We start from the raw sequence: 27,054 nt of genomic DNA, 5'->3' as shown, positions 1-27,054 counted from the left end.
ACTTTGGGAGACCGAGGCAGGAAGATCACTTGAAGCCAGGAATTTGAGACCAGTCTGAGCAACAAAAGATGGGATCTTTTATAATGACATCCCATCTCTACAAAAAATTTAAAAAATAAGCCAGGCGTGCTAGCACATACCTGTAATCCCAGCTACTTGGGAGGCTGAGGCAGGAGGATCCCTTGAGCCCAGGAGTTGGAGGTTGCAGTGAGCTATGATCATACCTGGCCAGGCGTGGTGGCTCACGCCTGTAATCTCAGCACTTTGGGAGGCAGAGGCAGAAGGGTCACTTGAGACCAGGATTTTGAGATCAGCCTGAGGAACATAGCAAGACCCTTCTCTACAAAAAATAGAAAAAATCAGCTGGGCCTGGAGGCACATGCCTGTAGTCCAGCTGCTTGGGAGGCTGAGGCAGATGGATCACTTAAGCCCAGGAGTTGGAGGTTGCAGTGAGCTATGACACCAGTGCATTCTAACCCAGGCAGCAGAGTGAGACCTTGTCTCACAAAAAAAAAAATCCTTTACTGTTACTCCTTAACAAGTTGCCAGAAAACAGATATATTCATAAGAAGACTGAACTAGTGACTAATTTTTAACTCTTGTTTTTCTTGTAAATAATAGAAGAGTTAAACTCACATAAAATGTCTCTAGCCATATGCAGGCTTAAAGTAGTCACCAGTCTTACAGTCTTTGAATATAAGTTAAGAACTGGGACTTGTTTTAAAATACAATAGTACTGTCTTGCCACAAACATTTGTCAAGAAGTTACAGATTAGTAATTTGGTAGATACGTTGTTTGGGGAATCTTTTCATTTTTTTTTTGGAAGTTAAAAATGAGCTTAGGACTTTCAGTTGTTTCTGTTATCTGACAGGATCAGCTTTTTTGGAATTGAGTTGTTTTTAAACAGGGCTTCATAGAATACTACAGATTTATTTTTGATAGTTAGAGATTATTACTCTTATCCTACTTTAAATTTGTAAGCAGATTTATCATTAAAGAAAAGTATAATCATCATTTCTTTTTTATCAATAGAATTTTGACAAAGTTATATTATAAAATATTTGTGAGAGATTTTGATGTAACTTTAAAAATTTAAGTTCCCCCAAAGTAATATACCATCTAGAAAAATTCACTTCCATGAAATATTTTTAAAACAGCTTTATTGAGATATAATTGACATATAATAAATTATACATATTTAAAATATACAATTTGATACTTTTTGAAAACCATTTTTAAATGTACAGTTTAGTAATGTTAAGTATATTCACATTATTCTGCAGTATATCTCCAGAACTTTTTCATCCTGCAAAACTGAAACTCCATCCACATTGAACAACTATTCCTATTTTCCCCTCCCCTTAGACCCTGGCAACCACCATTCTACTTTTTGTTTCTGTGAATTTACTACCTATGAAATCTTTTTTAAAAAAACTAAATAAGTGTTACAGCTCTTTCAGAATTTGTGTACGCTAAAAAAAAGGCTAAGTAAGTGGGAGGCAAATACCAATGAAGAATGTTTATTAAGTATACTATAAATTAGAGAGGTAACTAAAAACTAATGATTGTATTTTTTTAAAAAGAACTTATCTTCTCCTTTCTTGACCCATACAGAATAAGTCAATCTTAGCACATGCTTGTCCTAACGATGTTGCTGTTGTACAAAATATTTTTGGAAATAGATTGTGTTGTCTTACTGTGATCTCAGTAAGGAAACTTTCTCAGGGAAGAAGCTGTTTAAAATTATAAATAAATAAAGATGCTACTTAAGATTATAGATAAGGAAAGAAAGTGATAGGAAAATGTAAGAGAAACAATTCAAAATTGAAAGAATTCACCCCCAGTTAAACAGATATCCACAGAATGTAATGGAAAAGACATTGTTGCTGTCATTAAAAGTATGTAGATGAGTAAGAATATTACATTAAAGGAAATAGGAAAGAGAGAATTGTCATGTGGTGAGAATGTAAAACTAAGATGATATAGGGAGGAAAATATCAGGAGAACAGTTTCAGAGGTAGCTGAGTTCCCCATCCCAATATTTTATGAAATTCTTTTTCCTTGGTGGTTTCAACCAAAGGCTTCAGAAGACAAAGAGGATAAATGTGAAAAGAATTCTTTGTTAACTCAGGGACCCAAATACTAATATCTATTCTACTTATTCTCAGTGGTCTGATATGAAAATTATAAACTTGCTAACTACTCTTTAAAATGAGATCCTGCCAAAATAAGGGGTTTGTTTGTTTTACTGAAGTGTATAGGAACTGAAGAAAAAAATGACTCTTAATAATTTTTTTTTCTTTTATGGAAGTGTACCAGTTTGAAAAATTAAAATAATTAAAATTTTTTAAATATGGGATTGGGAGAAAAAGTAAAATGCCATTAGAGTAAATTCCATTTAGACTTCCCCAATAGAGATATTGGAATTGTCAAACCCTCAGCACCATTCTAAAAAATATATACTATACCATCACATTAAAAATTAAATGAGAAAGAAAAGATTAAGGAGAAAAAGTAATTATTCACCCCTTCATTAAATGTTCTAGGTATGAGCTATTTCCCAGATTATTTAAGAATATTAGCAATACAAGACAGTATAATTATAATAATATATAATATTACTAACATAATTATTAAAATAATATAATTAATAATATATAATAATAGCAAAATTAACAATACAGGGTAGACTGAGGAGGTAAAATTTCAGGTTGTAATCTGGAATAAAGAAAAATAAATCTTTTTGTAGTATTTACTATTTTTTCTTGAATTTTAACAACTTCCCCCTTATTTCCTCTCCTTAATTAATTTCTCTTTCATACTATACATGTCATCAGCTGTTGATACCTAACCATCAGATGGTAAGAGCTCTGTGCTCTGTTAAGACTAGTACCCTATATTGTATCTGTATTCCACAGATGATGCCACTTCCTTTATTTCAATTCAAATGATTTAACTACTATAATTGCCAATCAGGTCATTCAAGAACACATCCAATTTAATTCCTGTAAGCAGATATAGATTTTTTAATGAGAGGTTATATGGTAAAAAATACCTTTGTCTAGTTCATTATAGAATTTCCCTGTATGCTCATTTATTAATGGAACAAATATTTAAAGCACTAACAGTATCCCAGGTACTTAATAGAAAATTAGATATAGGTATACCTTAAAGGAGAACAGAAGAGTATGCCTTGCTTCTTATGGTACTACCCAATGATCAGTCATACGCTATAATCAGTCTATAGTAAAGAGATAGTTTGTACTGGAGAACTGAACAACTAATTAACTCTAGGGAAGGTAATTCTTGTATAGATAGATGTGTAGTTAAGCCTGATAAAGAAAAAGTTTTCACCTTTTGTTTATTCTTAAAAACCTTCTTACTTGACATAAGACTTTGCTCCTGCAATTGTCCTCTCCTTCCCTCACCATCAGTCTTTCATCCTCTGTTGGATCAAACCCATCACCATACAACCACAAACATGCTTTAAGATCTCCCATGTTCTCATAAAAAACACACTGCTTTGGCCCACAACCTCCTGCTCTGGCTACGTTTTTCTTTGTGTCTTTAGAGCAAAACTTGAAGAAGTTATGTTTTCTCATTATTTCTACTTGCTGGACTCCTGTTCCCCCTTGAACGTATTCCACTGGGGCTTTCACCCCTAGCACTCCTCTCAAAACCATCTTCTTTATGGCCATCACCACTTCTGTGTTCCTAAATCCAAACGCACATCTCAGATCTTACGAACTTGACCATTGGGCACAATTTATAAAGCCTTGCTTCCTGCCACATGATCTTCTCTCAGCGTCTATAGCTTATTTTGGCATCCTACTATTTTTTATTATTCCTTTTCAGTCTTCTCCTCTTCCTGGCCTCAGAATCAGGGTTTCTCAAACTCTGTATTATTGACATTTTGAGCAGGATAATTTTTTTGTGGTGGGGGCTCATCCTATGAATTGTAGGATGTTTAGCAGCATCTCTAGCCTCTACCCACTAGATACCAGTAACACACACACATACAGTCTCCTAGTTATGACAACCAAAATTGTCTCCACACCCAGCCAAGTGTCCTCAGGGAGGCACAATCACCCACAACTTGAGGCCCAGTGCTCTAAATGGAATAGTGGCCTAAGGCTCAGTCCTAGGCCATCGATTCTTCTTTATGTGTACACTGGGTACTCTCATCCTTTCCATCTAAGAAATGACAGAGAAAGCAGACAGATTGGGATAGAAAGCATTTTGAGCATGTCTGGGGCAGATCCAGCTTTAACAGAGTCTAAACATTATAGCAGGCCCTCTTTAAGAAAAAAAAAAGCATATAATTACAAATACAAACTTAAGTGTACATGAAAGTGATTATGTGTGACATAAATATGTCCCACTTAATCCAAACCAAATGTAAGCTCAACTCACTTTTCTTTAGCCAGATCTTCAAAATGCCCTCTGCCAATCACTTCATTACCAACCAGCTCAAGGAGAAGTCAGAATGGAAAGAAATGGCAGTCCTAACTGACTGATTACAGTTGAAATATATTATTTTTTATAATTTTACTCCAAAAAAGCTATTTGAATATTTTTGTACAGCCCCTTCTAGAGTCTTGAATGAGCCTATCTAAAAGGAAGTCCTAAATTCTCCTCTGCTTTTAAGGAAAATAATCATGTACCATGCCCCAGTCTAAATCCAGTAAAATCAGATACTGAAGGATAAAGACATGTGCCATTGTTACCACTTTCAGGCCCAGGTCCCCTGACTACATCAAAGTATCTGTCCTTATGGCCCTGAAAGAGGAGATTGGCACTTCTCCAAGAGCTAAGACCCACTGATTTTCAGTATTCTAGATCATTTCTAGAATTGATAAAAGCAGAAAAATAAGCCCAAGTTCAGTATGGCTTTTCCATTTTCCTCTTGACAAATAAACTCCCAAAATACCCTCAAATTAAGGAATGTTAACTAATGTTTCATTGTTGATAGTCATGACTGTTATTTACTGATTGCTTGTTATATACCAGGTACTCTGTCCTTTTTGTTTGTCTTAATTCTTATAGGAACCTATGAGGTTTATCCTCATTTTTACAAATGAAGAAAGTGAGATACAGAGAACTTAATTTGTCAAAAATGCTAATTGTTAGAAATCTGTGATTTAAAAAAACAGCCTTTTAAATAATTTTTTAAACCAATGTTAAGATTATGACCACTTTGTAAACTAAATTAGCATAAACTTCTGGTTGTGTTTATATTTGTGGAAATAAAATCCTGACATTCTTTTGAGATTCTGCTTATTTAATAAACCTTAATAAGTTTTGGCTATAAAGCCCAAGGGAACACTTTCTGACTGTTGCATTTTTATATGGAATCTTTTGAGGAGTGATTGCATTATCTATTATCTTTCCTGTCAGTTTTAAGTATAAGTTTCATTTTTCCTACTCTACTAATGCTGTGTCCAAAAATACTGTGCCAGGTGATCTGCTATAACTTCTGGTTGGGAGGGTTTCAGAAAAATAATTATGATTGAACAGTTTTGTTATTATTTTTACCGTGACAGGAATAAAGCAGTCACTAACAACTATTCTATTCTAACTAAAAACAGTCTGTGCCACACAATTCAAACCCATCTTTGGGTTTCCAGTCTGATAATGTTAAGAACCACTGAGCATAAAAATAATAAGCATAATGGGGTGTTTCTTCTTATATTCTTTTTAACTTTATTAATATAGTCACTAATTTCAAATCTAACTGACACTTCTCCAAGAGCTAAGTACTTCAAGTGATTTTTAGTAGAGAATGAAATTACTTTTTCCCTTACATTTGATTTAGCATCATGTTAACACATAATGTAATAGTTTATTCTTTCTGTTTAGATGTTTGGAAACTGGACATTTGGCACTTTGGTCTTCACAGTCATGGTTATTACAGTCACGGTAAAGGTATGTTACTGAAATTAGAAACATGGACACATGTCTATATATATAGTTAGTTAATTTTCTTCATTTCTTTAGTCACAGATATTTGTCCATTTTCAATAATAAATAATTTTACTGATTGCTATTTTAATAATTCATTTAAATTTTTGTCAAAAAATTCTTAAGTGCAGGCCGGGCGTGGTGGCTCACGCCTGTAATCCTAGCTCTCTGGGAGGCCGAGGCGGGTGGATCGCTCAAGGTCAGGAGTTCGAGACCAGCCTGAGCAAGAGTGAGACCCCGTCTCTACTAAAAATAGAAAGAAATTATATGGACAACTAAAAATATATATAGAAAAAGTTAGCCGGGCATGGTGGCGCATGTCTGTAGTCCCAGCTACTTGGGAGGCTGAGGCAGGAGGATCGCTTAAGCCCAGGAGTTTAAGGTTGCTGTGAGCTAGGCTGACACCACGGCACTCACTCTAGCCCGGGCAACAGAGTGAGACTCTTGTCTCAAAAAAAAAAAAAAAAAAAAATTCTTAAGTTCATTATTTTGGGAAGCTTCAGCTGATTTCTATGATCAAATAAAAGTCTCTGAGATTTTGCTTCTCTGTATATAGTGCAAGAACGTAATTTGTTTTAGGCTGTGGAGTTGAAATACAGTAATCACATGAAATTTCAATGCTGCTTCCTCACAAAAGAAAAATGTTATAAGCTAGAAATTATTCAATTTTATACTAGAACTCTTATTAATATGTCTTCTAAGGGATTCTATCATGGTACTTTTAGATACTTATAATTAATACATTGTATTCTTGAGTTTTATCTTAGAGGTTGAAAAGTAAAGCTTTATTTTATATTTCTAAGAATTTTTTAAAAAATTGTTTTAGATGGCTTTGGAAACTCGTTTTTGGACTTGGATCAACCATCTCGTTACCTGGGGATCTATTATATTTTATTTTGTATTTTCTTTGTTTTATGGAGGGATTCTCTGGTGAGTAATTGTATTGTGTTTTAATTATATTGATTCAACTATATTGATTCAACTGTAATAAATATCTATTATTGTGATAGGTTATATTATGAACAGATTCTGCTCAGAATAGTTTCGAGACTCTATCCTGATAATAAGTTTACTTTTTTCAATTGATCTTACTGATACAGAGAAAATAAGAAAATAACATTTATTGAATATCTACTACATTCTAAATGTTTTGTTTTTATGTAAGATATTACATAGGTTCATTACAATACTTATCCCCATTTTTTTCTATATGGAAACTGAGCCTCTAGATCACAAAGGTCAAAAAGTAGCAAGGCCATGATTTAAACCCCAAGTATTATTTCACAATTAATTTTCTCTACACTAACCATATTACCTCCAAATTATTTATTAATGTGTGCAATACAGTAAGCCACATAGAACCATTAAATTTTAGTTGTTGAGTTAACTTCTGTCTCAAAGGTAAATAGTATGTGTCATCTTCATTGGTAGAATCAGATACTCAGCTGGCTACTTTAATAGATTAAAAATTAATGCTTCTCCTAAGATTCTTTGGTAAGTGATGGACAGCTAAGGTCTCTCTTTTGGAGAATTTATATTACATTTGCCTGCTGTGCCTTTGATCCATTTATCAGGCAAAAAACTTTCGATATAAGGCCGGGCGCAGTGGCTCACGCCTGTAATCCTAGCACTCTGGGAGCCTGAGGCGGGTGGATTGGGCTCAGGAGTTTGAGACCAACTTGACCAAGAGCAAGACCCCATCTTTACTAAAAATAGAAAGAAACTATATGGACAACTAAAAAAATATATATAGAAAAAACTAGCCGGGCATGGTGGCGCATGCCTGTAGTCCCAACTACTCGGGAGGCTGAGGCAGGAGGATCGCTTAAGCCCAGGAGTTTGAGGTTGCTGAGAGCTAGGCTGACGCCACGGCACTCTGGCCTGGGCCACAGAGTGAGACTCTGTCTCAAAAAAAAAAACTTTCGATTTAGTTTCATAAAGGATACTGATATGGATATTGTTTGTTTGTAATCCTCTTTATTTCTCTGTTTTTTTCTCTATTTCCCCATACGCTTTTGAACTGATACATACAAAAACCCAAAAAGAGTATCTTGCAATACCTATTACTATGTAAAACTAGTATTTGTGAGTGCATTTATTTTAAAATGTTTTTAGAGAAGAGCCTCTGAATAAAGTTTTTATCCTAAGATTTGGGTAATCAGTCTTTTAACTGCTCAGTAGAAAATATTTTGTTACATACTTTTCCTTGCTTTTCTTGGTCTCTTAAGTCTATATTACTACATTATTCTTATGATACCCTACCACCAAGATAGTCAACTGCTTGCTACTTTCCTACTAATAAAAACTTTATTTTGCCTTTAACAATTAAAGTCTCTCTTGTTTTATTATCTAATTAAATTATACTGATTTTGATTTTGAACATTTTCCTGAAGTACTTAATTGTTGCTTTCAAACACAATGTGTTTATATGATGTCCTGATTTAAATCTTTCAGTTTCTACTTTTATTAAGCCCACTGTCTTTCTTTGCAGGCCATTTTTGAGCTCCCAGAATATGTACTTTGTATTTATTCAGCTTCTATCAAGTGGTTCTGCTTGGTTTGCCATAATCCTCATGGTTGTTACATGTCTATTTCTTGATATCATAAAGAAAGTATTTGACCGACACCTCTATCCTACAAGTACTGAAAAGGCCCAGGTAACCACTTTCTATATCCAGTATTTTTTTACTTACGGGTCTTTAATGATGAATAGCTGTCATTATAATTTGCTTATGTCAGAAAATAGGAAATTACCTATTTCTGTATCAAGTATTTTATAACATAAACATTGTTAAATGTGATATTTTAAGGATGTTTCATTATTAATTGTATGACTTGATAAATTATGAGTTTTTTAAATTACATTGTGTTATCAAAACTCCACCTTTTTAAATATAAAACTGTCATCATGTCTAGTTAATAATAATAAATATGTTTTAAATAATATCACAGCATTCTATTCTGCATATAAATGAGATAGATAGTCATGTTTTTAGAAACATTTGAATTTGAGTAATATTTTTTCAGGTTATATTGTTTTTAACAAAGGAGTATGAAATAAGTTTTTTAACTTAAATAATTTTTACAGAAGAATTTCATGAAATATATCCTCACTAACCATTTAATAAATATTACACTATAGCAGATATTAGCAATATCTATGTATATTAGCTACATAGTGCTTGAGAATATGCTCTTTGGGGCCTGATAGATCTCAGTTCACATCCCAGCTCTGCCACTTGGTATGTCTGTGACTTTGAGTCTCAGATTCCTCATTGGTAAAATTATGATAGAAATGTCCCTTTCATTACCTTTGTAGTGAGGATTAAATGAAACAATTTTCAAATATAGTAGACCCTCATGAATTGGTAGCTGTTTAGTTGAATGAGCCTTTCCTGTATATTTGACTAGTACATGAGCTAGAAATCTATCTCAATTTGTCCTTTTAACTGTATCATAGTATTGGGTTCTCTCAAGAATATATTGTAATCAACTCGTATACCCTGATAAACACTGAGTTTATTAATCATTTAATTCTGCCAAGTTTGAGATTTTTTCAACATGTTTGCAACATGCCAAGCAAAGTTTGTTTAAATTTTGGAAACTTAGTTGTATATTAATCCTACAAATAGAAAAAGTGTTCTCTAAGTATTTAGTGATTTGAGTTAGGCTTCCTGAAGAGTGTATTGGTTTTAATTTCAATTGGTCATATCAACAACATTTCTTTAGCATTTATTTTCTTTGGTGGCTTAATCCTAGCCTATATACATTTTAACACCATTGAGACAGCATAGTCTTGTAAAGCCTGACAAACTTGAATTCAAATACAGTTTTAACTATTTATATGATGTATGTACTTGATCAAGTCACTTTGCTAAGCCTCAGTTTCTTCCTGTAAAATCAGAATAATAATAACTACTTTACAGGTTTGTTAGAGATAATGATTATGAAGCACCTGAAATTGGGCCTACATGTAGTTGGTTCTCAGTAAGAAAAAGTTATCATTTTAAGTACAATAAGGATGAGAATGTTGCTCTGTGATACTGATCTCTAAATGGGGCTAAAAAACTTGCATAATCTGATTATTCTGTCTGCCTACGCATATATTTATATCAGTATGTACAGACTTTTCCACTCTGCCATATATTTCTTAAATATATATCAGAAAGTTTTACTTATCTTACCATTTCTAATCTTCAGAGATAAATTTTTATAATAAAATTATTATTTTTAGTACATTGTCTATTCTCTTTATGGAGAATAGTTTGTCTCCCCCTCTGGACCTATATGAAATACAGTTGTATTTCACCAAAATATATGAATGGCATCATTTAAAAAACTTAATTCTTGTCTGGGCATGGTGGCTCACGCCTGTAATCCTAGCACTCTGGGAGGCCGATGCGGGTGGATCGCTCAAGGTCAGGAGTTCGAGACCAGCCTGAGCAAGAGCGAGACCCCGTCTCTACTAAAAATAGAAAGAAATGATCTGGCCAACTAAAAATATATATAGAAAAAATTAGCCAGGCATGGTGGCGCATGCCTGTAGTCCCAGCTACTCAGGAGGCTGAGGCAGTAGGATTGCTTAAGCCCAGGAGTTTGAGGTTGCTGTGAGCTAGGCTGATGCCACGGCACTCACTCTAGCCCGGGCAACAGAGTAAGACTCTGTCTCAAAAAAAAAAAAAACTTAATTCTTTTTAACAGTAAATATAGGTTGAGTATCCCTTATCTAAAATGATTGTTTCAGATTTCAGATTTTTTTGGATTTTGGAATATTTGTATTATACTTGTTCAGCATCCATATTGCAAAATCTGAAATGCTCTAGTGAGCATATCCTTTGAGCATATCATGTCTGTACTTAAAAAGTTTTGGATTTGTGAGCATTTTGGTTTTTCAGATTAGAAATATTAAACCTGTAATTAAATTTCTTTACATTTATCCTTAGAAATTCTACTTTAGGCAGAGCATTGGCAAATTTATGATGTATTTTCATAGAGATTTCTTAATGCTGTAATGCTATATGGTATTAGTTCTTGTTGTCTTTTTACATAGGAAATATTTAATACCTTCCAGTAGGCACTTACACAAGTTAAGAGTATCTATATATATTTTGGTTGTTTTACCATAAGTTAAAACTGAGTAAAAATGGAATGTACAATAAATCAATCATTTTATCTACATGTGAAAGCCATTATAAACTTCCTTTTTGGCTCACTATATTTATTTCCAAATGACAACCAGATGTTCTAGGTGGTCTAATCCAAAAAGGAAATCTCTACTTCTACTCGGGGGATCTTTAGCCTGCTGAGGTGTTTTTTTTTTCCTTTTTTACTGAAATAGTATTAAGATATGGTCATTCAAATCCCATATGTGACATTATTCCTTTGCTACAGACAGCAATCATTATTATTTCAGCTTTAGACCATCATTTCTGATTTCAAATTGTCAGCTACTTCGTTTACCAAAAGTAGCATGAAAAATCATATCAAAAGAAGAGCTGTCAGCATTTATTCTGAGCTTTATTTTTCTCCAGAATAAGAATGTAGTGTTAAGAGTGAAGAATAAATTCTTTTAATGGCATAGCCAACAACCCTACAAATGTCAATCATGTATGTGTATCGTGTACGATATTTCTTACTCATGTAGGAACAGATGTATTTACAAAGTTTGTCCTCTGTCTGTCTCTTAGGTGATGAATACAGCTCACTGACTTGTTGTGTGTCCCATCCCTTTTCTGTCCACTTATAGATGTACTCCAACACAGTCGCTTTAAGTGACGAGTTCATCGCACTGCAGCCATTGTCGAGGGCAAGGAATCAGCTGAGCAAACTTAGGTAGAGTAGGAGGAGTAGAACCTCATTAACTCTTCTGCATGCTAAAGGTCAATTAAACAACATCTGAAAGATGGGCAGAGGCATGAATAAAGAGTGGGACATTTTTATTAACATAGCTCTGTCTCTGGTTAATTTGACCTTTATTAATATGTTTATTAAAACCTAAAAAATATATCCATTTCTTCTTTGAGAAAAAAAATTCAGATGAAAATTCAGCATGATAACAGGACAGAGATCTATACCTTGTTATATATTTTTACACCTTAACTACCTTTTCTAGCACAATTCTAATGCTTCTGCTTGTCATATTATTCATATTTAAGAATGCTCTTGCATGTTGAGTAATTAAAGCTACAAATATTAATCATAAAATTTAAGTTTTAAGTTTTAGTTACTTGGAAGTGAGAGTTACCTATTTTTTTATCTTGCCTTTATCTGTGTTGTAAATATATGTGCCTATTTGTGTTTGTACACTGTAATGGCTGCTAAAACATTTCATATCTTTGCTACTATTTAGTGCATCTATAAATTGAACAATGTGTCTATGTCTTCTATATACCTTTATCTCCACAGACATTCATTTTGTCAGTTTCTGCAAAAAGATTAGTGGTAGTCTAGACATGTCTTTTGATGGAAGGGAATGAAAGCTTAAATTCTAGAACTTTTTATATCAAGATCCCACAATTGTGTATTAAGTTGAACTCCAAGTATGGTTTGAAGGGAAAAAGTAATATAACTAAAACTTTTTTTTAGTTTTGACACTTTTCAGTTTCTTACCCTGTTGGTATCTAATGTATTCTTAATAATGTATTTCTAAATATTTTTTTTATTCTCAAGGTTTCTTATCTATGTTCATTTAATCAGATGAATGGCTTTAACAAAGCACCATTTAAATAACCTTTTATGTAACTATGAGTTTGTAATATTGACCCATTTTAAAGTTTTACCAAACCTTTCAGCATTTTTATTATTATTAGTTTTAACTTTTCTTAGATATTCTACTTTGAATTACAAAAGTGTGATAATTATAGATGAATATACAAATGGGTGTTTAAGTGGTAGTCAACTAAATTTCATGTTTAAAACAAGAGCTAAAATCAAAACAAATTTGAAGATTTGCCTTTACCGTTGGTTGAGCCAAATATATATATCACAGTTTTATTGGTAGGTGACTTTCTAAAAAACAGTGAGTTTCTATCACATTTTTGAACGTCTAATTATTTAACTCTAAGGCAATAAGAGAGCTCATTATTTAAAAGAACACTCTGGCCAACTCTTTTGTCAAGTGAAGATAACTTTTGCATTGTGAATAATCATATTTTTATGAAATCATATTTTCACATATCATGTTGGCTTAAATCAAGGCACATTTTTTGAGCAGTAGTAGACTTTAAAAGAATGGGGAAAGGAGATCATAAATCAAAGAGATCCCAGGCTCCAGATTACTATAATAAAGAAGTAAGCTTAACATTCATTTGTGAAGATCACAGTGAGAGCAGGATATTGATCAGAATATTGCCTTTCTGCAAGCCACTCTCCAGTCAGGTGGTGTAACAAAGGGAAAAGAGGACTGTTCAGGGATCAGGGGACCTGAGCACCAATGCCACACTTGGTGCTACTCCCAGCGGATTCTAACCAAGTCAGTTCATCTTTCTGGGCCTCCAGGTTTTCACCTATCACATAATCATTTTACTTACTGTCGTCTATTTACTTACTTACTATTCGCATCTAAAAAAACAAAAAGAAGAAATACTATCCTCAACCAAAAGCCAGGTAGAAATAAGTTACTCAAATGAGCAGTGAGTGACCACTAGTGATGCATCTGCTGATGCAGCCTGTGAATTTTGAATACATCTTGTTTTTAAACTACATTGAACAATATTCCATAAGTGTGATCCATGATAGCTTAACTGTTTACTCTTATGACAGGGAGGAGCATTGTAAGGATATCAGATATCTTTAAGAGCTTTCAAATCTTTAAGCAGGTTAGTATGTCATAAGAACCATTTACACAAAACTATTAACAATTTTCTCTTGAATAAAAGAAAGCTTATTTTGAGTAATTTCCCTTCCCCTCTATTATAGGCAAATCTATTAAGCTATCTTTACATAAACTTATTGTACTCTTGAAACCAAGAAATTCTGCTTATTTTTTTTATTTATGTAAGAATTTCACCATAGCATTTTTTATAGAAATAATTATTGATCAGTCCTAAGATTAGGAAAACACATTGAGATGAGACAAAATTTTTTTTTTCTTAATTAAGGATATTTTCTTATAATTTAAGGAAAGTTAAAATAAGGATGGCTATAGGCATGTTTTTTAACTCCCTTAGAAGATCTTTAATACAAATGTAGAAAAAGCAAAGAACTGAAATTTATGTAAATTCTTGACCCTCATTAAAAATGTATTTCAAACTAAGGATTAAATTTATTTTGTTAACAAATAAGTCAAGCCCCTTACACACGTCTAACGTTTGTAAGGCCACATGACCCTTCTATTGTGCTGAAGTCCAGTTAGAGTAGTCTTCTGAGAAGGGAATGTGAGAGGTGAGAAATTGGAAACATCTTTGCAATAAGAACCCTAAATCTTGGTGATGATGAATTTAATAGAAGGAATTGAATTTTACTGAAGGGAACCTGGTTTTAACTTAGCTGTATTATATGTTTAGTAAGAGCTTTGTACACTGGAAAATCATGGCTTTATTTTGTACGCTTTGTGTTTCCCTTTAGAAGCTCCTGTTAGCCCTCTTTTGTGACAGTAAATGTGCTGTTGTGTGAACATTCCTTTGTGCCTAACAGACTGTGGACCCCAACTTGTTGCTTTGATTTTAAAGCTATATATGGTGAAGAGTATCTTTCTGTAATATGAGACTTGTTGCTTTTCTGTCCTTCCAGATGGAAGAAGATAAGGGTTCAGTCAGCTCAGCATATGAATTTGCTGAAAGCCAGCACAGAGGGGAGGACAGTAGGCACCTGCTAGCTGAGGCTTGCAGCCAGCAGGACAGTTGTTGCGTGCACTAGGTAGTACTGCGCTGGACCTTCCTGGGGACTCATCCGCTAAGTTCTCATGCTTGGGGCGTGTCATGGGAGCACTGACCTGACGTTTCCATTTTTACTTTACTAGTTCCTTCACTGTTTCTCATGTGTTGTTTTGGTTTAGTTGTTTTTCTTCTTTATGGTCTTTACATTTTTCATACGTCCATCCCTGAAAATTGTATTAATCTTTCTTCAGAGTTACAGTGGTAAACCAAACTTTACCTTAAATTCTAACCTAGAAAGGTATTCTCACAACCTATTGTCTTACCTTTAAGAAATTACTCCTTTTTCACTTTTCCTTTTAAAAATTTCATGCTATGTCTATTATTTCTGAAATCATTTACCCCCATGAAGTTGTAGTTGTATGTCATTTTACACATCTTAATGTAGTTAGATACTGAATTACTTATCCAGGCTTACCTCTTGAGTGATCAAATGAATGAGTGCTTACTGAGTAATTTTCTGTTGACTGATAATCAGCAAACTGTCAGTTCTTACTTTTCATAAATTTTCATAATTGTATCTTTTGAATAAAATAATATGACTTGCTGAGGGCTTGACTTATTCCCCTGTTTAGGAATCAACCCTATCCCCCTCTTGGGGATATACAAAATATTTTCATTAGTAGTAATTATGGAGGATAAAAGTTCCTACCACTAATAATTGTATTTTACTTGGACCAATTGCCATTTTGTTTATTATAATTACTGGTCAAGAAAATGCTATTGTCTCATCTGAGATAAGCAAATGATGAAACTTTAAAACAAAGCCACTTGAAGATTATAAATCTTTTAACTACACTATAAATCAGACCATGTATTATTTGAAGAATCTGAATTATTCTGTAAGACATATTTTTTAAATTAGATTCCTTTAGTGTATTACCCTAAATGGAAAATTAACTCTCATTTATTATCAATTGAAAAGAATTCTGAATTTTTATTTTGTTTTGGTATGCTTCATATGATTATTTTTATAATATATTTATCTTGTGCTTTGCTGTAGAAAGATATTTAGTTTTTGAATATGCCCTTCTTGAGCTGCAGGGAAAGCTTATCTGAAGAGCTTGCTGGTTAAAGAGCAGAAACTGGCCAGATTTATATTATGCCCCGGGTAGTCTACAAAGCAGATAATCCACTCGGGACTTAATGATGCTAAAACTATAAATTATGTCTTCTGTGATAAAAGTTCCCTAAAGGTTCAAGTTCATGTGGATATTTCATAAGACATGAATCTGGTGCTGCTTGGCTTTAATATGTCCATTAAAATGTACAATACAGTTGAGAATTGGGTTCTTAGAATGTTCTTATTAAATAACAAAGGCCTCATTATGGTTACTTTTACAAAGGATTGATAAGTGAATTTTTTTCCTTTATATCCTGTGACATTAATGTACCCTCTGCATTAGATTAGGGGATTTTATCATTTTTCACAGATATTCTTCCTCATCTGAACTACAAACTCCTAGTCATATATTGTTATTTTTGTAACCAGTTGAATTAAGTCTATTACTAAAACAAAGAGGACTTAGTCCCCTTTGAAACTAAGAATAAGCCAAATTATCTAAATAAGCTTACCTAATAAATATAATTCTTACCATATTCATATTTTTATAGTTAATTTAAGCAACACATTCAGAAATCTCCTCCTCTCAGGAAATCTCTAAAAGACAGTACAGAATATTTTATTTATCTTTGTAACTATCTTTCAAAGTTATTGTTTGTTTTACTTAAGAGGAAAGGAAGAGGGCAGGGAGTTTAGAGGAGGGAATGTGAGCTTGAAGCATATTTTAGAGAAACAGGCCTTGAGTAAGATATGCCAGTTATGAAAATGACATCACTAAGGGTCTGTCTCCATTGCGGTTCTGAATAATGAGATGGAGCTATTACTTGTTTTAGGGATTTCATGATTCTTACCCAAATTTGGAAATCAGTAATATTTGATGATTTTTGATCTCACATTAAAAAGAAAAACATTTTCTAAAACACAAACCTCTTTTCTTTTTTTTCATAATTACAAGTGAAGTTTTCTTTCCAGATACCTTCTTTAAGGTTATACAAAGTGCTCACTTTGATTATCCAGTATATAAAACGATTTTGAGGCCAGGCGCAGTGGCTCATGCCTGTAACCCCAGCACTTTGGGATGCTAAAGTGAGAGGATCGCTTGATCCCAGGAGTTTGAGACCAACCTGGCAACATATTAAGACCCTGTCTCTACAAAAAATTTAAAAAATTAGCTTGCATGGTGGTGTACACCTATAGTCCTCTCCACTAAGGAGGCTGAGGTATGAATACCGCTTGAGCTCCAGAGTTTGAGGTTGCAGTGAGCTATGATAGCACCACTGCACTTCAGCCTGAGCAACAGAACAAGACCCTATGTCTAAAAAATAAATTAAATAATTAATTAATTAAAGCAATTTTAAGGGCAAAAGGCCTAATATGGTTAATAGTTTGACAATTTTTACCTACACATTAAAAAAACTTCAGTTGATTAGAAAGAATGTCATAGGCACAGCTAAAAAAATGTTAAGAAATTTAAGATAATTTTCTAACGTTTGTAAGATTTAAGGAAGATTTTAAGTTTTAAGGAAGATATTTTGTTAAGCAATAAGAGAAAGTTCTAAGTGTTTACCATTATTGATATGAAAATAATGGAAATAATAGCAGTGAGCTAGAATTTAGTTCAAAACACAAGTTCTGTAAAGATGAACATTTTTATCAGCCAGGCACAGTCATGTTGAATATATACAGTTGTTTTTCTCGGCACCCTCTCTAGCACTCACTAAATTATGTGATCATTCCTGCAAAGCAAATGTGGCAGAAAGCAAAGCTTACCAATAAATCAAAACTTCTAGTAAGTTAAAATTTACTTCTTGGTGCCACCAGGTAGAGTCTCACTCCCATTACTATCCTTTATTTCCTTTTTAGTATTTATAAGTAGTCTCCCCCCAAAATGTAAGGATTCCCTCTCTTGACTTTGAATGAAATGAGATCTAAATGCTCCACTCCATTCCCACCCCCCAGTTACACTGGCAGCTGTGGCCAGGAGTCGTCTGGCTAAGCTCCCAGTTCCTGAGTATTGAGATCAAAGATGTGTAGATGGGAAAGTAGTACAGCTTGGAGGTTTGCTAAAGAACAGTGTAGCATTTTCTATACATACCTCCACAGAAACAGTTAACCAGCGTTCAGTATTTTCAAAGTAGCTCGGGTTTTTTTCCTCTTTAGAGAAAAAAGGAAATATGTTTTGTTTAGTTTGAATGGTAATATGTAGAGGTCATTTCTTTATAATATTTTTTATATTTCAAGGTGTTTCTTTTCTCTCTTGGGTTGTCTACATTTTAATAACTGTCCTTAGGTTTTAAAGTAAGAGGTGATGAATGCAAAGCAAGATAATTACTTAAGGTCAGATCCAGACCTAACCTCTACATATCCTGTGCATATATGGACACTCAAATGCTGGTGGCCTTCTGGATGTCATCTTCAATGAATCACTGTCAGTTGCTTGAGCAACAGCTTTGAGCAAAGCACATATCATTAAACTAAGAAGTATGAGAAAAGATTCATACTCTCTCGAGTTTCTGGTTTAGTTCAGTGTTCCCCAAATAAATGTGGCTAAGGATCAGTTTGTTTTCTTGTTTTTAATTTCCAGTCCATCATGGACCAATACTTTTGGAAATACGATAAAAATGAATTACTACAGAAATGAAATTTAAGAGATATACAGACTAAGCCCAAATTTTTAAATTATTATTAGATTTACCATTTGTAAAAGTATTCTGTCAAATTGCCAAAGGATTTTTTAAACTCTTACTCTCACAGACCAGAAATGCATATTTCTTCCTGGGCTAGAAACAGAGTGTTTATGGATAATTGATCCATGGATCATACTTAGAGTCACACTGGTCTTCTTGCATGGGGGCAGTAGTAACAACTACCCCTTGCACTTAGGTTAAGTTTGGGCTGAATACACACCACACTTCTGCACACACACAATTACTCATTCCTTTCCCTCAGCCTGGAATGCCCTTTCTCCCCCATCACCAGCTGTTGAAATACCCCCATCCTTTCAAGATGTATTTTAAATGCCATCTTTTTCATCAAATCTTAGATGCCCTCACCAGTACCACCAACAGCTGAGTCTGAGCCTTCTGTCGTCTTTTCTGCATAGTCTGCCTCATACCATAGTTAGAAGATGGCAGGGTAGTAGCATGGTAAAAGAGTTTGGGCTCTGGAATCAGAGAAACCAATGGTTCAAGCCCAGCTTGAGTTGGTGACCTTGTACAAATTCTTAACCTCTTTGTTCCCTCATCTGTAAAATCGGGATGATCATGGTGCCTATTCTAAAGAGTTGTTGAAAGTTAAATGAGACAATCCATGAAAAACATTTTACAGAGTAACTGGCACATACATAGTAAGCACTCCATTAATATAGCTGCTGTTAGTATGTGTTCCTCACTTGTCTTCTCTCCCACCTTCTTCTTTACCTTTAACTCCCTAGATTGAGGGCAGGGTTGCTATCCCCTGTGGAAACTGGCCCAGTACCTTGCTCGATAAATATAAGTTGAATTTAATTCCTTTGCCATTTAAGTGATATAAATGAGCAGTGGTATAGAATCCAGAGGGAGAGATTACTCATTGTTGGAGAAGTGAGGGAAGTTTCATGGAGATCATGGGGTGTAAACTGAACCTTGGTTTAGGGGTCAGCATTCTGACCATAATTGGTGGCAGGCCCTGACACATGCCCACCATCAGGGAACACTGTGGTTGGCTGGAGTGGGGACTGTACAGGAGCACCGGCAAGTACGGTAGAAAAGGGAGCGTGGGGTCAGGTTATAGTGGGCCCTCAAGGCTTCTTGGGGTATTAGACTTTATCCTCTGAGTAGGGAGGAGTGCTAGAGTCCTGGTTGCTGCAAAGGGGGAACTCTAGATTGGGGAAACGAGCCCAGGGACCCAAAAAGGAAATGGGGAAATCGATGAAATCCTGTTACCTAAACCTGCGTTTCTCAAACTATTTCTCTGAGTATTAATGTTCCCCCGTGTTGATTAACGTTTCCTGGTTGAGGGGTAGGGCACTGGGGAGGGGGTTCACTGAGAAACCAAGTGGGAGAATTATGATATCTCGAGCATCCCCCATGGAGACTGACCATTTGTCCTGACATATTGACAGTCCTTAACTTACGAAGTCTGTTTAGGGCCAGGCGCGGTGGCTCACGCCTGTAATCATAGCACTCTGGGAGGCCAAGGCAGGAGGATAGATTGAGGTCAGGAGTTCAAGACCAGCCTGAGCAACAGTGAGACCAAATCTCTAGTAAAAATAGAAAAAATTAGCTGGGCGTGGTAAAACGTGCCTGTAGTCCCAGCTACTCGGGAGGCTGAGGCAAGAGGATTGCTCGACCCCAGGAGTTAGAGGTTGCAGTGAGCTATGATGATGCCGCTGCACTCCCGCCTAGGTGACAGAGCAAGACTCTGTCTCAAAAAAAAAAAAAAAAAAAAAGTCTGTTTAGAACTTCATTGAATTAGTGTTTCCCAGACTTGATTGGCCACAGAAATTTTTTTTTTCATGAAATATCTGTAAACATCTTATAAAACACAGTTTAAGAAACAGTACCCTAAACAGTCCTAAACCAAGAGTATTGTAATGAGAGAACAGGTAAAGTGTGGCTCGCTCTTAGTGTTTAGCAGATCCTAGGACACTGGAGCAAGCAGGCAGTTGCTAGACAGGAACCATGTTCTGTTTCGCACTGCACAGTGTTGGACAGAATCACTCTGAGCATGCATCTTGCAGTACATCACAAGTTGCTGATGTTCAGAATGCCAGGTTATTTCTGTTCCGCCACATCCATCTCTTCTGTCCATTGTGAGCGTCTCCACACATGTCCTCTGTTGCCATGCCTACACCCAACGCATGGTGATTCCCAACCTTTGTGAAAGTGCAACTTCTATTGAATTTATTTTTATTGTTCTCCTTCTATATCTTCAAAAGATTTGTTATACAGGATGTCACATATGTAAAGGAAAGTGAATTAAACTAAGATTTTTTTTAAAACAACAGCCCTTAAGAAATTTAGTCGTACCCTTGACTAGCAAAACCAGGGTTGGGATTCATTGAGCTATGCAGTCATACCATTTTCTCCCCTCATTTTAACACAATTAAAATTGTCAGTAGTATGGAATTAAGTTATCTTGCTGGGCCAATTATGCCTGAATTAATATAAATCTTGCATACTTTCAGAAAGTAATTGAATTTCAAATCATAATAGTACTATTCACTTGTTTAATGAATTTTAATCCATGTGCCATCAGTTAACTGTTAAAAAGCAGGATGACCTGATTATGGGCATTGTTGGCACTTAATATTTGTTTAGCAATTTAAGGTAAATGATGCTTTTTTTCAGTGGATATATGTAGAGTGCTTAGAACCTGGGACATAGTAAACACTACATGAAGTGTTTGCTACTGTTGTTGTTATTGTTGTGTTATTATTGAAGGTTGGGGTTAGGTCCTGCCTGGTTGTTACTTCCCAGCCTTCAAGATAGTCCATACTCCCCTTGTCTCAATTGCTAGACATTTTTAAGTGAAATTGTAGGAGCATTTCACCTAAGCAAAAACTATGTGAAGAATTAGAATTCATTAAATTTCTGAGTGGTTGACATAAATTATTTTGACCAAAATAAGTTATTAAAATAAAATATTAAAAGCCTAAATCTTTGCAGATTTAGATAATATCCAGCTACTTATTTTTATATAATTATTTTACTAGACCTCTAATTTAAGACACAGGCTTTTAAGTGATTTTGTATGATTATACTCTAGTAAATTAAAGCCTTTCATACATTCCCATATTATAGAAAAATGTATATTTATATATATTACTTTTAGTTTTAAAGTGTTTGTTGTGATTTTTTACTGCTTTTTAGAAGGCCAAATCTACAAATAACTAATATTTTTTCTGTTTCAACTCCTCCAGCTTACTGAAACAAATGCAGGTATCAAGTGCTTGGACTCCATGTGCTGTTTCCCAGGAGAAACAGCGTGCACATCTGTTGGAAGAATGCTGGAACGAGTTATAGGAAGATGTAGTCCAACCCACATCAGCAGGTGTGAAATTTCTCTAAGTAGCCTTTGCTGCAAATGAGTATCCTATAAACCGGAACAGGATGAACCTGCAGCTGTAGATGCCTAATAAATCGGCAGCTGGTTTTACCAACTGAAGCAGGAAGTCTGCTATTTATTAGCACTCTTTGGTGGTAGATTTCACTTTGTGGCTCTGGGGTAAGAGGTTCTTTCACTCACAAAGGAACAGAAAGCATCTTTGAAGAGACTTTTCATCTAATGAACAAAACTTTTGTTTTATAATCTTTCTAAAATGTGAATAGGAATATGTATATAGTACTCTTTCTTGGTTTGTATAACTTTCTTTTTTAAATTATACCTATATTAATAGTTTCTTCCTTGCTTTTTCTTTGTTTTTTGTCTTTACAAAATAATCTCCACATAACAGCGAAGTCAAAAGACTTTGCTTTTCTTACTCTTCATGTGTATTTTCTGGTCAGTCACTTGAGACTTTCAGGTATTTATTAAATACAAAAGGCTGTATTTCTACTCCCCTACCCCTTCTTATGTCCGTAATGGAGCTTTGAAGTGAGTTGTGATTTTTAAGTTTCTTTTGCTTGGTATTTGTTGTCTAATTAAAAGTTTATAAGTTAGAACAGGCTCTTTAAATTATGGATTAGAAGAATCAGCATTTTTATCCACTCCCAAATCCATTTCTTGAATTAGATTTATTGCAGTGCTTGTTTTTGTGGATCATAACAAAAAAATACCATTTTTTGATAAATGCCATTTAAAATTTATTTAAAAATGAAATGGATTTATTTCTTCATGTATTTCCTCAAGAAGCATACCATTATTTAGGGTCTGTTAGGGAGTAGAAATAGCTTTTTCTACACGTGATGTTCCTTAGGTGAATGGTATCATATTCTAAAAATCAGAGCAGCAGTGCACTGGTGTGCACGGAAGGCTGCAGATGGGCAGGGATAGATGGGGATTCCCATTGTCCCCAGTGTGCCACATGTGTCGTGGCTTGGGAGAGATTGGAGAGTACCTGATGAGCAGGTTGCAAGGGGTGGAGGAGGCACTAATCTTATCTGCTAACAAAAGAATTTTTGATATTTGGTTAGCTTTATGTTTTAAAAATTGTAAGTATGATATCATTCATCTATCATAAAATTCAGGTAACTTACTGATGAACTTGTTAGTTCTCACATTAGCTATAGCCATGTCTTTATGGTACAGCATTCTTATGTTAAGATAGTGTCTGTGGTTTCAATCTCCATTTATTCCAACTTGATTATAACATGTGACCTAAAAATATTTCTATAATGCTGTGATGTCATTTTGTGGTAATTGCATTTTATGTGAAAGGATTACTATGAGCAATTTAATTTATTGGGACTTTGTTATGACTTCCACAATTGTATTATAAAGTGTAGCTCTGTGTCATGTACCTAGGCCAACAAGTTTTCCAAAGGGAAGTTCCAAAAGGACCTCATTAATAATATTACTTTACCCAATAACACAGCTTAACTGCACAGAACCAAGATAGGAGTTAGACTAATATACAACAGGAATTTTTAAAATTTCTACTTCAACGGAAATTTCTCTTTAATGGCAATATACATTTTTGTTATTGATTTTAAAAAACTACAATTAAAATGGGCTCCCCCAAAATTTCTGCTTTATACGTATATCCATTGTCTTGTTATCAATTATATAGGTGATATATACCCCCATTATTCTTTACATAGCCATATTTATTATGAATTACCCCTTTCGTACCTGCCCAGGGGGGTTATTGAATTTATTTTGGCATGTTCTCTTGAAGGTGGCTATTATCATCTGTACTTCTTTTCATTTAAAATTATATTATATTATTTTCTCAGATTTTTTTTAATTTTCCTAATAAAATGTTTAACTTAGAAATTAACATCATATTTGACAGACTATAAATGCCTTTTCCATTTTGTCCAACATCTAAGGTTATATTATTCGTTGCCATTATTTTCTCCCTTTTTTCCTCAGATGAATAATCTAAAAGTCTTTTCAGATCTCTTAACTTTTCTCTAGGGGACAAAAATCGTACAATACGCAGAGAGCTACTTGGTGCTTTTCAAAGGGCTATATGAAAATTGCCATAGATCCATTAACATGATATTTAATATATAATATTAAAAGTCATTTTCATAGGTAGAGTTTTATTTTTATTTTTTATATATATTTGTAAAATATGTTTGGCATTTCCATTTTGATTTTGGAGCAGCCTGTATTCTACATTTCTATTTTATGTCTATTTTAAAAGATAGGGCAAGACTGAGATTGCCGTCACATGGTGTAGAAGCCCTCAGATATTTGTTCCATTGACATATTAAACATGAGAGTAATAGGCATCACTTTAGAAATATAACTAGTGCTTTTCATATGACAGATTTCTTTGCTTATTAAATTTTTGCCATCCAGGCACAAAAATTCTACCTGCGTTTTATTAATCGATGTTGCTAATTGAGTATCCCTATTGCAAGCTCAGTGTCAAAGGGAGCATCATGGTGCTATTATATATAAAGGATATGCCATGTTGTACCCTAAAGAGCTGTATTTCAGCAGTAAATGATTTTCTGTGTGTGTATGTTACTAACAGTTACTTTATCCTAATCAAAACTATCTTTTAAATAGAGAGGAATCAATAGTATGATGTTCAGGTGTTGAATGTTCTGTCAAAAATTATATTTAACATATGAATGCACATGTGTGCTTGGAAAAGATAAAAAATAAAGAAAATTTTATCTAATAAGATTCTTTGTAAGCAATGGTTGGAAAGGAGAAAAACTAATATAAAATATTGGCAGTTTGGAATTAGACATTTGACTCCAGGTAATTGAGGTGTTGATAATTATGTTATAGTTAAAAGTATACTTTTCCCCCATAAATACTTTTATAAATTTGCAAATTCTCATTTTAATCATTTTTCTAGAAATACCAGGTGCCTAATATGTTCCAGACGCAGTGCTAGATGCAAGAGTAACAATAGTGAACAACCCCATCCTTAAACTAAATAGATATTGTTCAAACTTTTCTGGAAACTAGCAAAATTAGAAAACTGGTATAGTTGCTGCTCCTTTTTCTGTTTGCCAATTTTGCAAAGTTTCAAGATTCCAAACTTCATTATGGCTGTGCTCACTTAATAATTGATTTAAACTTGAACTACATACAAACTTAAGAGTCTCTGTGAAACAGAAGATATTTTATAAAGGTGAATTGGGGCCATTTGAAATGCTATCTCTTCCTCTAACATCTCTTGTTTATCAAAGGTGGGAACCCTGGCAATAGTTACATAAAATGTCTTTATTGTTAAGTGCTTTTAGTCTCCTAAGAAAAGCCACCTTTCGCTTGGTAATCCTAATGTTGTCCTTGAACTAGGTTATTCTATTTTAAGCATGGCAGGCTACTTTTGGTCTTGAGTTATTTTAGCTTAAATTAACTCAAGCTAATTTAAGTTTACAGCTGCAAATAAAGTGTTATGTAATGAATTGCTTAAGGGCTTTATCATTCAGACCACAGTTAACTTTCCCAGCCCAGTAGAGGATCTTAGTTCTTAGTTAAGTGAAAATTTTGCTAGTGACCTACAGGTGTCTTTGATACCTTTTGAATAAACTATTTGCTACATTGAAGCTAATTATGCTAAAGTCTTTAGAATAGAATTCATAGCTGAAAAGAAATGAACAATAATATGAACATACTACTATTCCATTCCAAAGCTTTTGGTGAGTTGGATTTTTGTTTGTTTCTGTAAACTTAACTTTTCAGTAAAACAGGATGTATGTAACTCTTAATAACATACTATTTCTTACTAAATTATTAAGATTTTTAAAGCAGCTTATGCTTTACTACATATAAAAATTATTTTAATGCTAATGAAATGTCTGAATTTTGGCTATTTTTATATGATGACTAGAGCATTATTTTCCCCACGTTTTTGTATAATGTATAAATAGAATGGGCACTCAATACTAGTATAAAGAGCTACTCCTTAGCATTTAAAAATGAATCAATCAGTGATGATTTTAAAACTCAATTTGCATTTTGGTCCTAAGTTTTAGAGGTAATTTTTTCTCAATTGAAACATAGGTTCTGGTGAGCCAAACTTTTCTCTTATTGTTACTTTAGATCATGGAGTGCATCGGATCCTTTCTATACCAACGACAGGAGCATCTTGACTCTCTCCACAATGGACTCATCTACTTGTTAAAGGGGCAGTAGTACTTTGTGGGAGCCATTTCACCTCCTTTTCTAAAATTCAGTGTGATCATCCTATTAATGGCCACATTAGCTCTGAAATTACTTTCTGAAATCTCTGGAGTAGTTTATACCCACTCAGAGTTAGATGGCAAACAAACAGAAAGCATTAACACAAGTCCCTTAATTTGAATCTGAACATGTTAAAATTTGTGAATGAAGAGACATTTTCCATCTCTTTGTCTGGTTTGTCCCTTGTGCTATGGGACTCCTAATGGCATTTCAGCCTGTTGCTGAGGCCACTATATTTTAATGTCAAGGTAGAAAAGAGATAAATCCTAGTTATGTGTATTTTTTAATATTAGCTTGGTTATTGACTCTTCTATTTAAATCTGCTGCTGTAAATTATGCTGAAAGTTTGCCTTGAGAATTCTATTTTTTTATTAGAGTTATATTTGAAGCTTTTCATGGGAAAAGTTAATGTGAATAGTAAGGAATTTTGGTCCCTCAGTGACCTGTATTGTTAATTCATTAGTGTTTTCTAAGTTCACAGAATGAATTAGGAGAATAATTTCCAACCATTATTTACTGCAGTATGGGTAGTAAATTTATACCAAAACCAAATTTCTGTAACTGTACTGTAATGCAAAGCTAGCCATATAAATACAAAGGCTATATCATATCTTATCTATAAATCAGGAATCAGATCCATTCACCAAATTTCAAATTGATGTTTACTGATATTTTTGTGTCAAAATATGAAGAATCTATTGTGGGTAAATTAGATACCTTAGCATATTATTAATGTCTTTATCATTGGATCTTTTGCATGCTTTAATCCAGTTAATATATTTAAGTTTGCTTTTTTTCTCTTTATCTGAAGGCTTTGTTTATAGTATTTTATGACAATGTTGTAAAGTTCAACTATATCA

At 34.0% G+C, this 27,054-nt stretch overlaps 1 protein-coding gene across 1 annotated transcript in view; it reads left to right on the top strand.

Moving 5' to 3' along the window:
* Positions 1-26,802, top strand: part of ATP11B (ATPase phospholipid transporting 11B (putative)) — a 106,283-nt gene extending 79,481 nt beyond the window's left edge. Inside the window, exons 26-30 of the mRNA XM_069472877.1 lie at positions 5,861-5,926; positions 6,789-6,892; positions 8,454-8,619; positions 21,801-21,931; positions 26,054-26,802. Coding sequence (XP_069328978.1) covers positions 5,861-5,926; positions 6,789-6,892; positions 8,454-8,619; positions 21,801-21,931; positions 26,054-26,135 — 549 coding nt within the window. The 3' untranslated portion in view covers positions 26,136-26,802. The remainder of the gene's footprint in view (positions 1-5,860; positions 5,927-6,788; positions 6,893-8,453; positions 8,620-21,800; positions 21,932-26,053) is intronic.
* Positions 26,803-27,054: the final 252 nt, after the last annotated feature.

This window comes from Eulemur rufifrons, chromosome 7 (assembly GCF_041146395.1).
Source record: "Eulemur rufifrons isolate Redbay chromosome 7, OSU_ERuf_1, whole genome shotgun sequence".
In the NCBI taxonomy this organism is placed as follows: Eukaryota; Metazoa; Chordata; class Mammalia; order Primates; family Lemuridae; genus Eulemur; species Eulemur rufifrons.
This window is presented reverse-complemented; position numbering and strand designations above follow the sequence as displayed.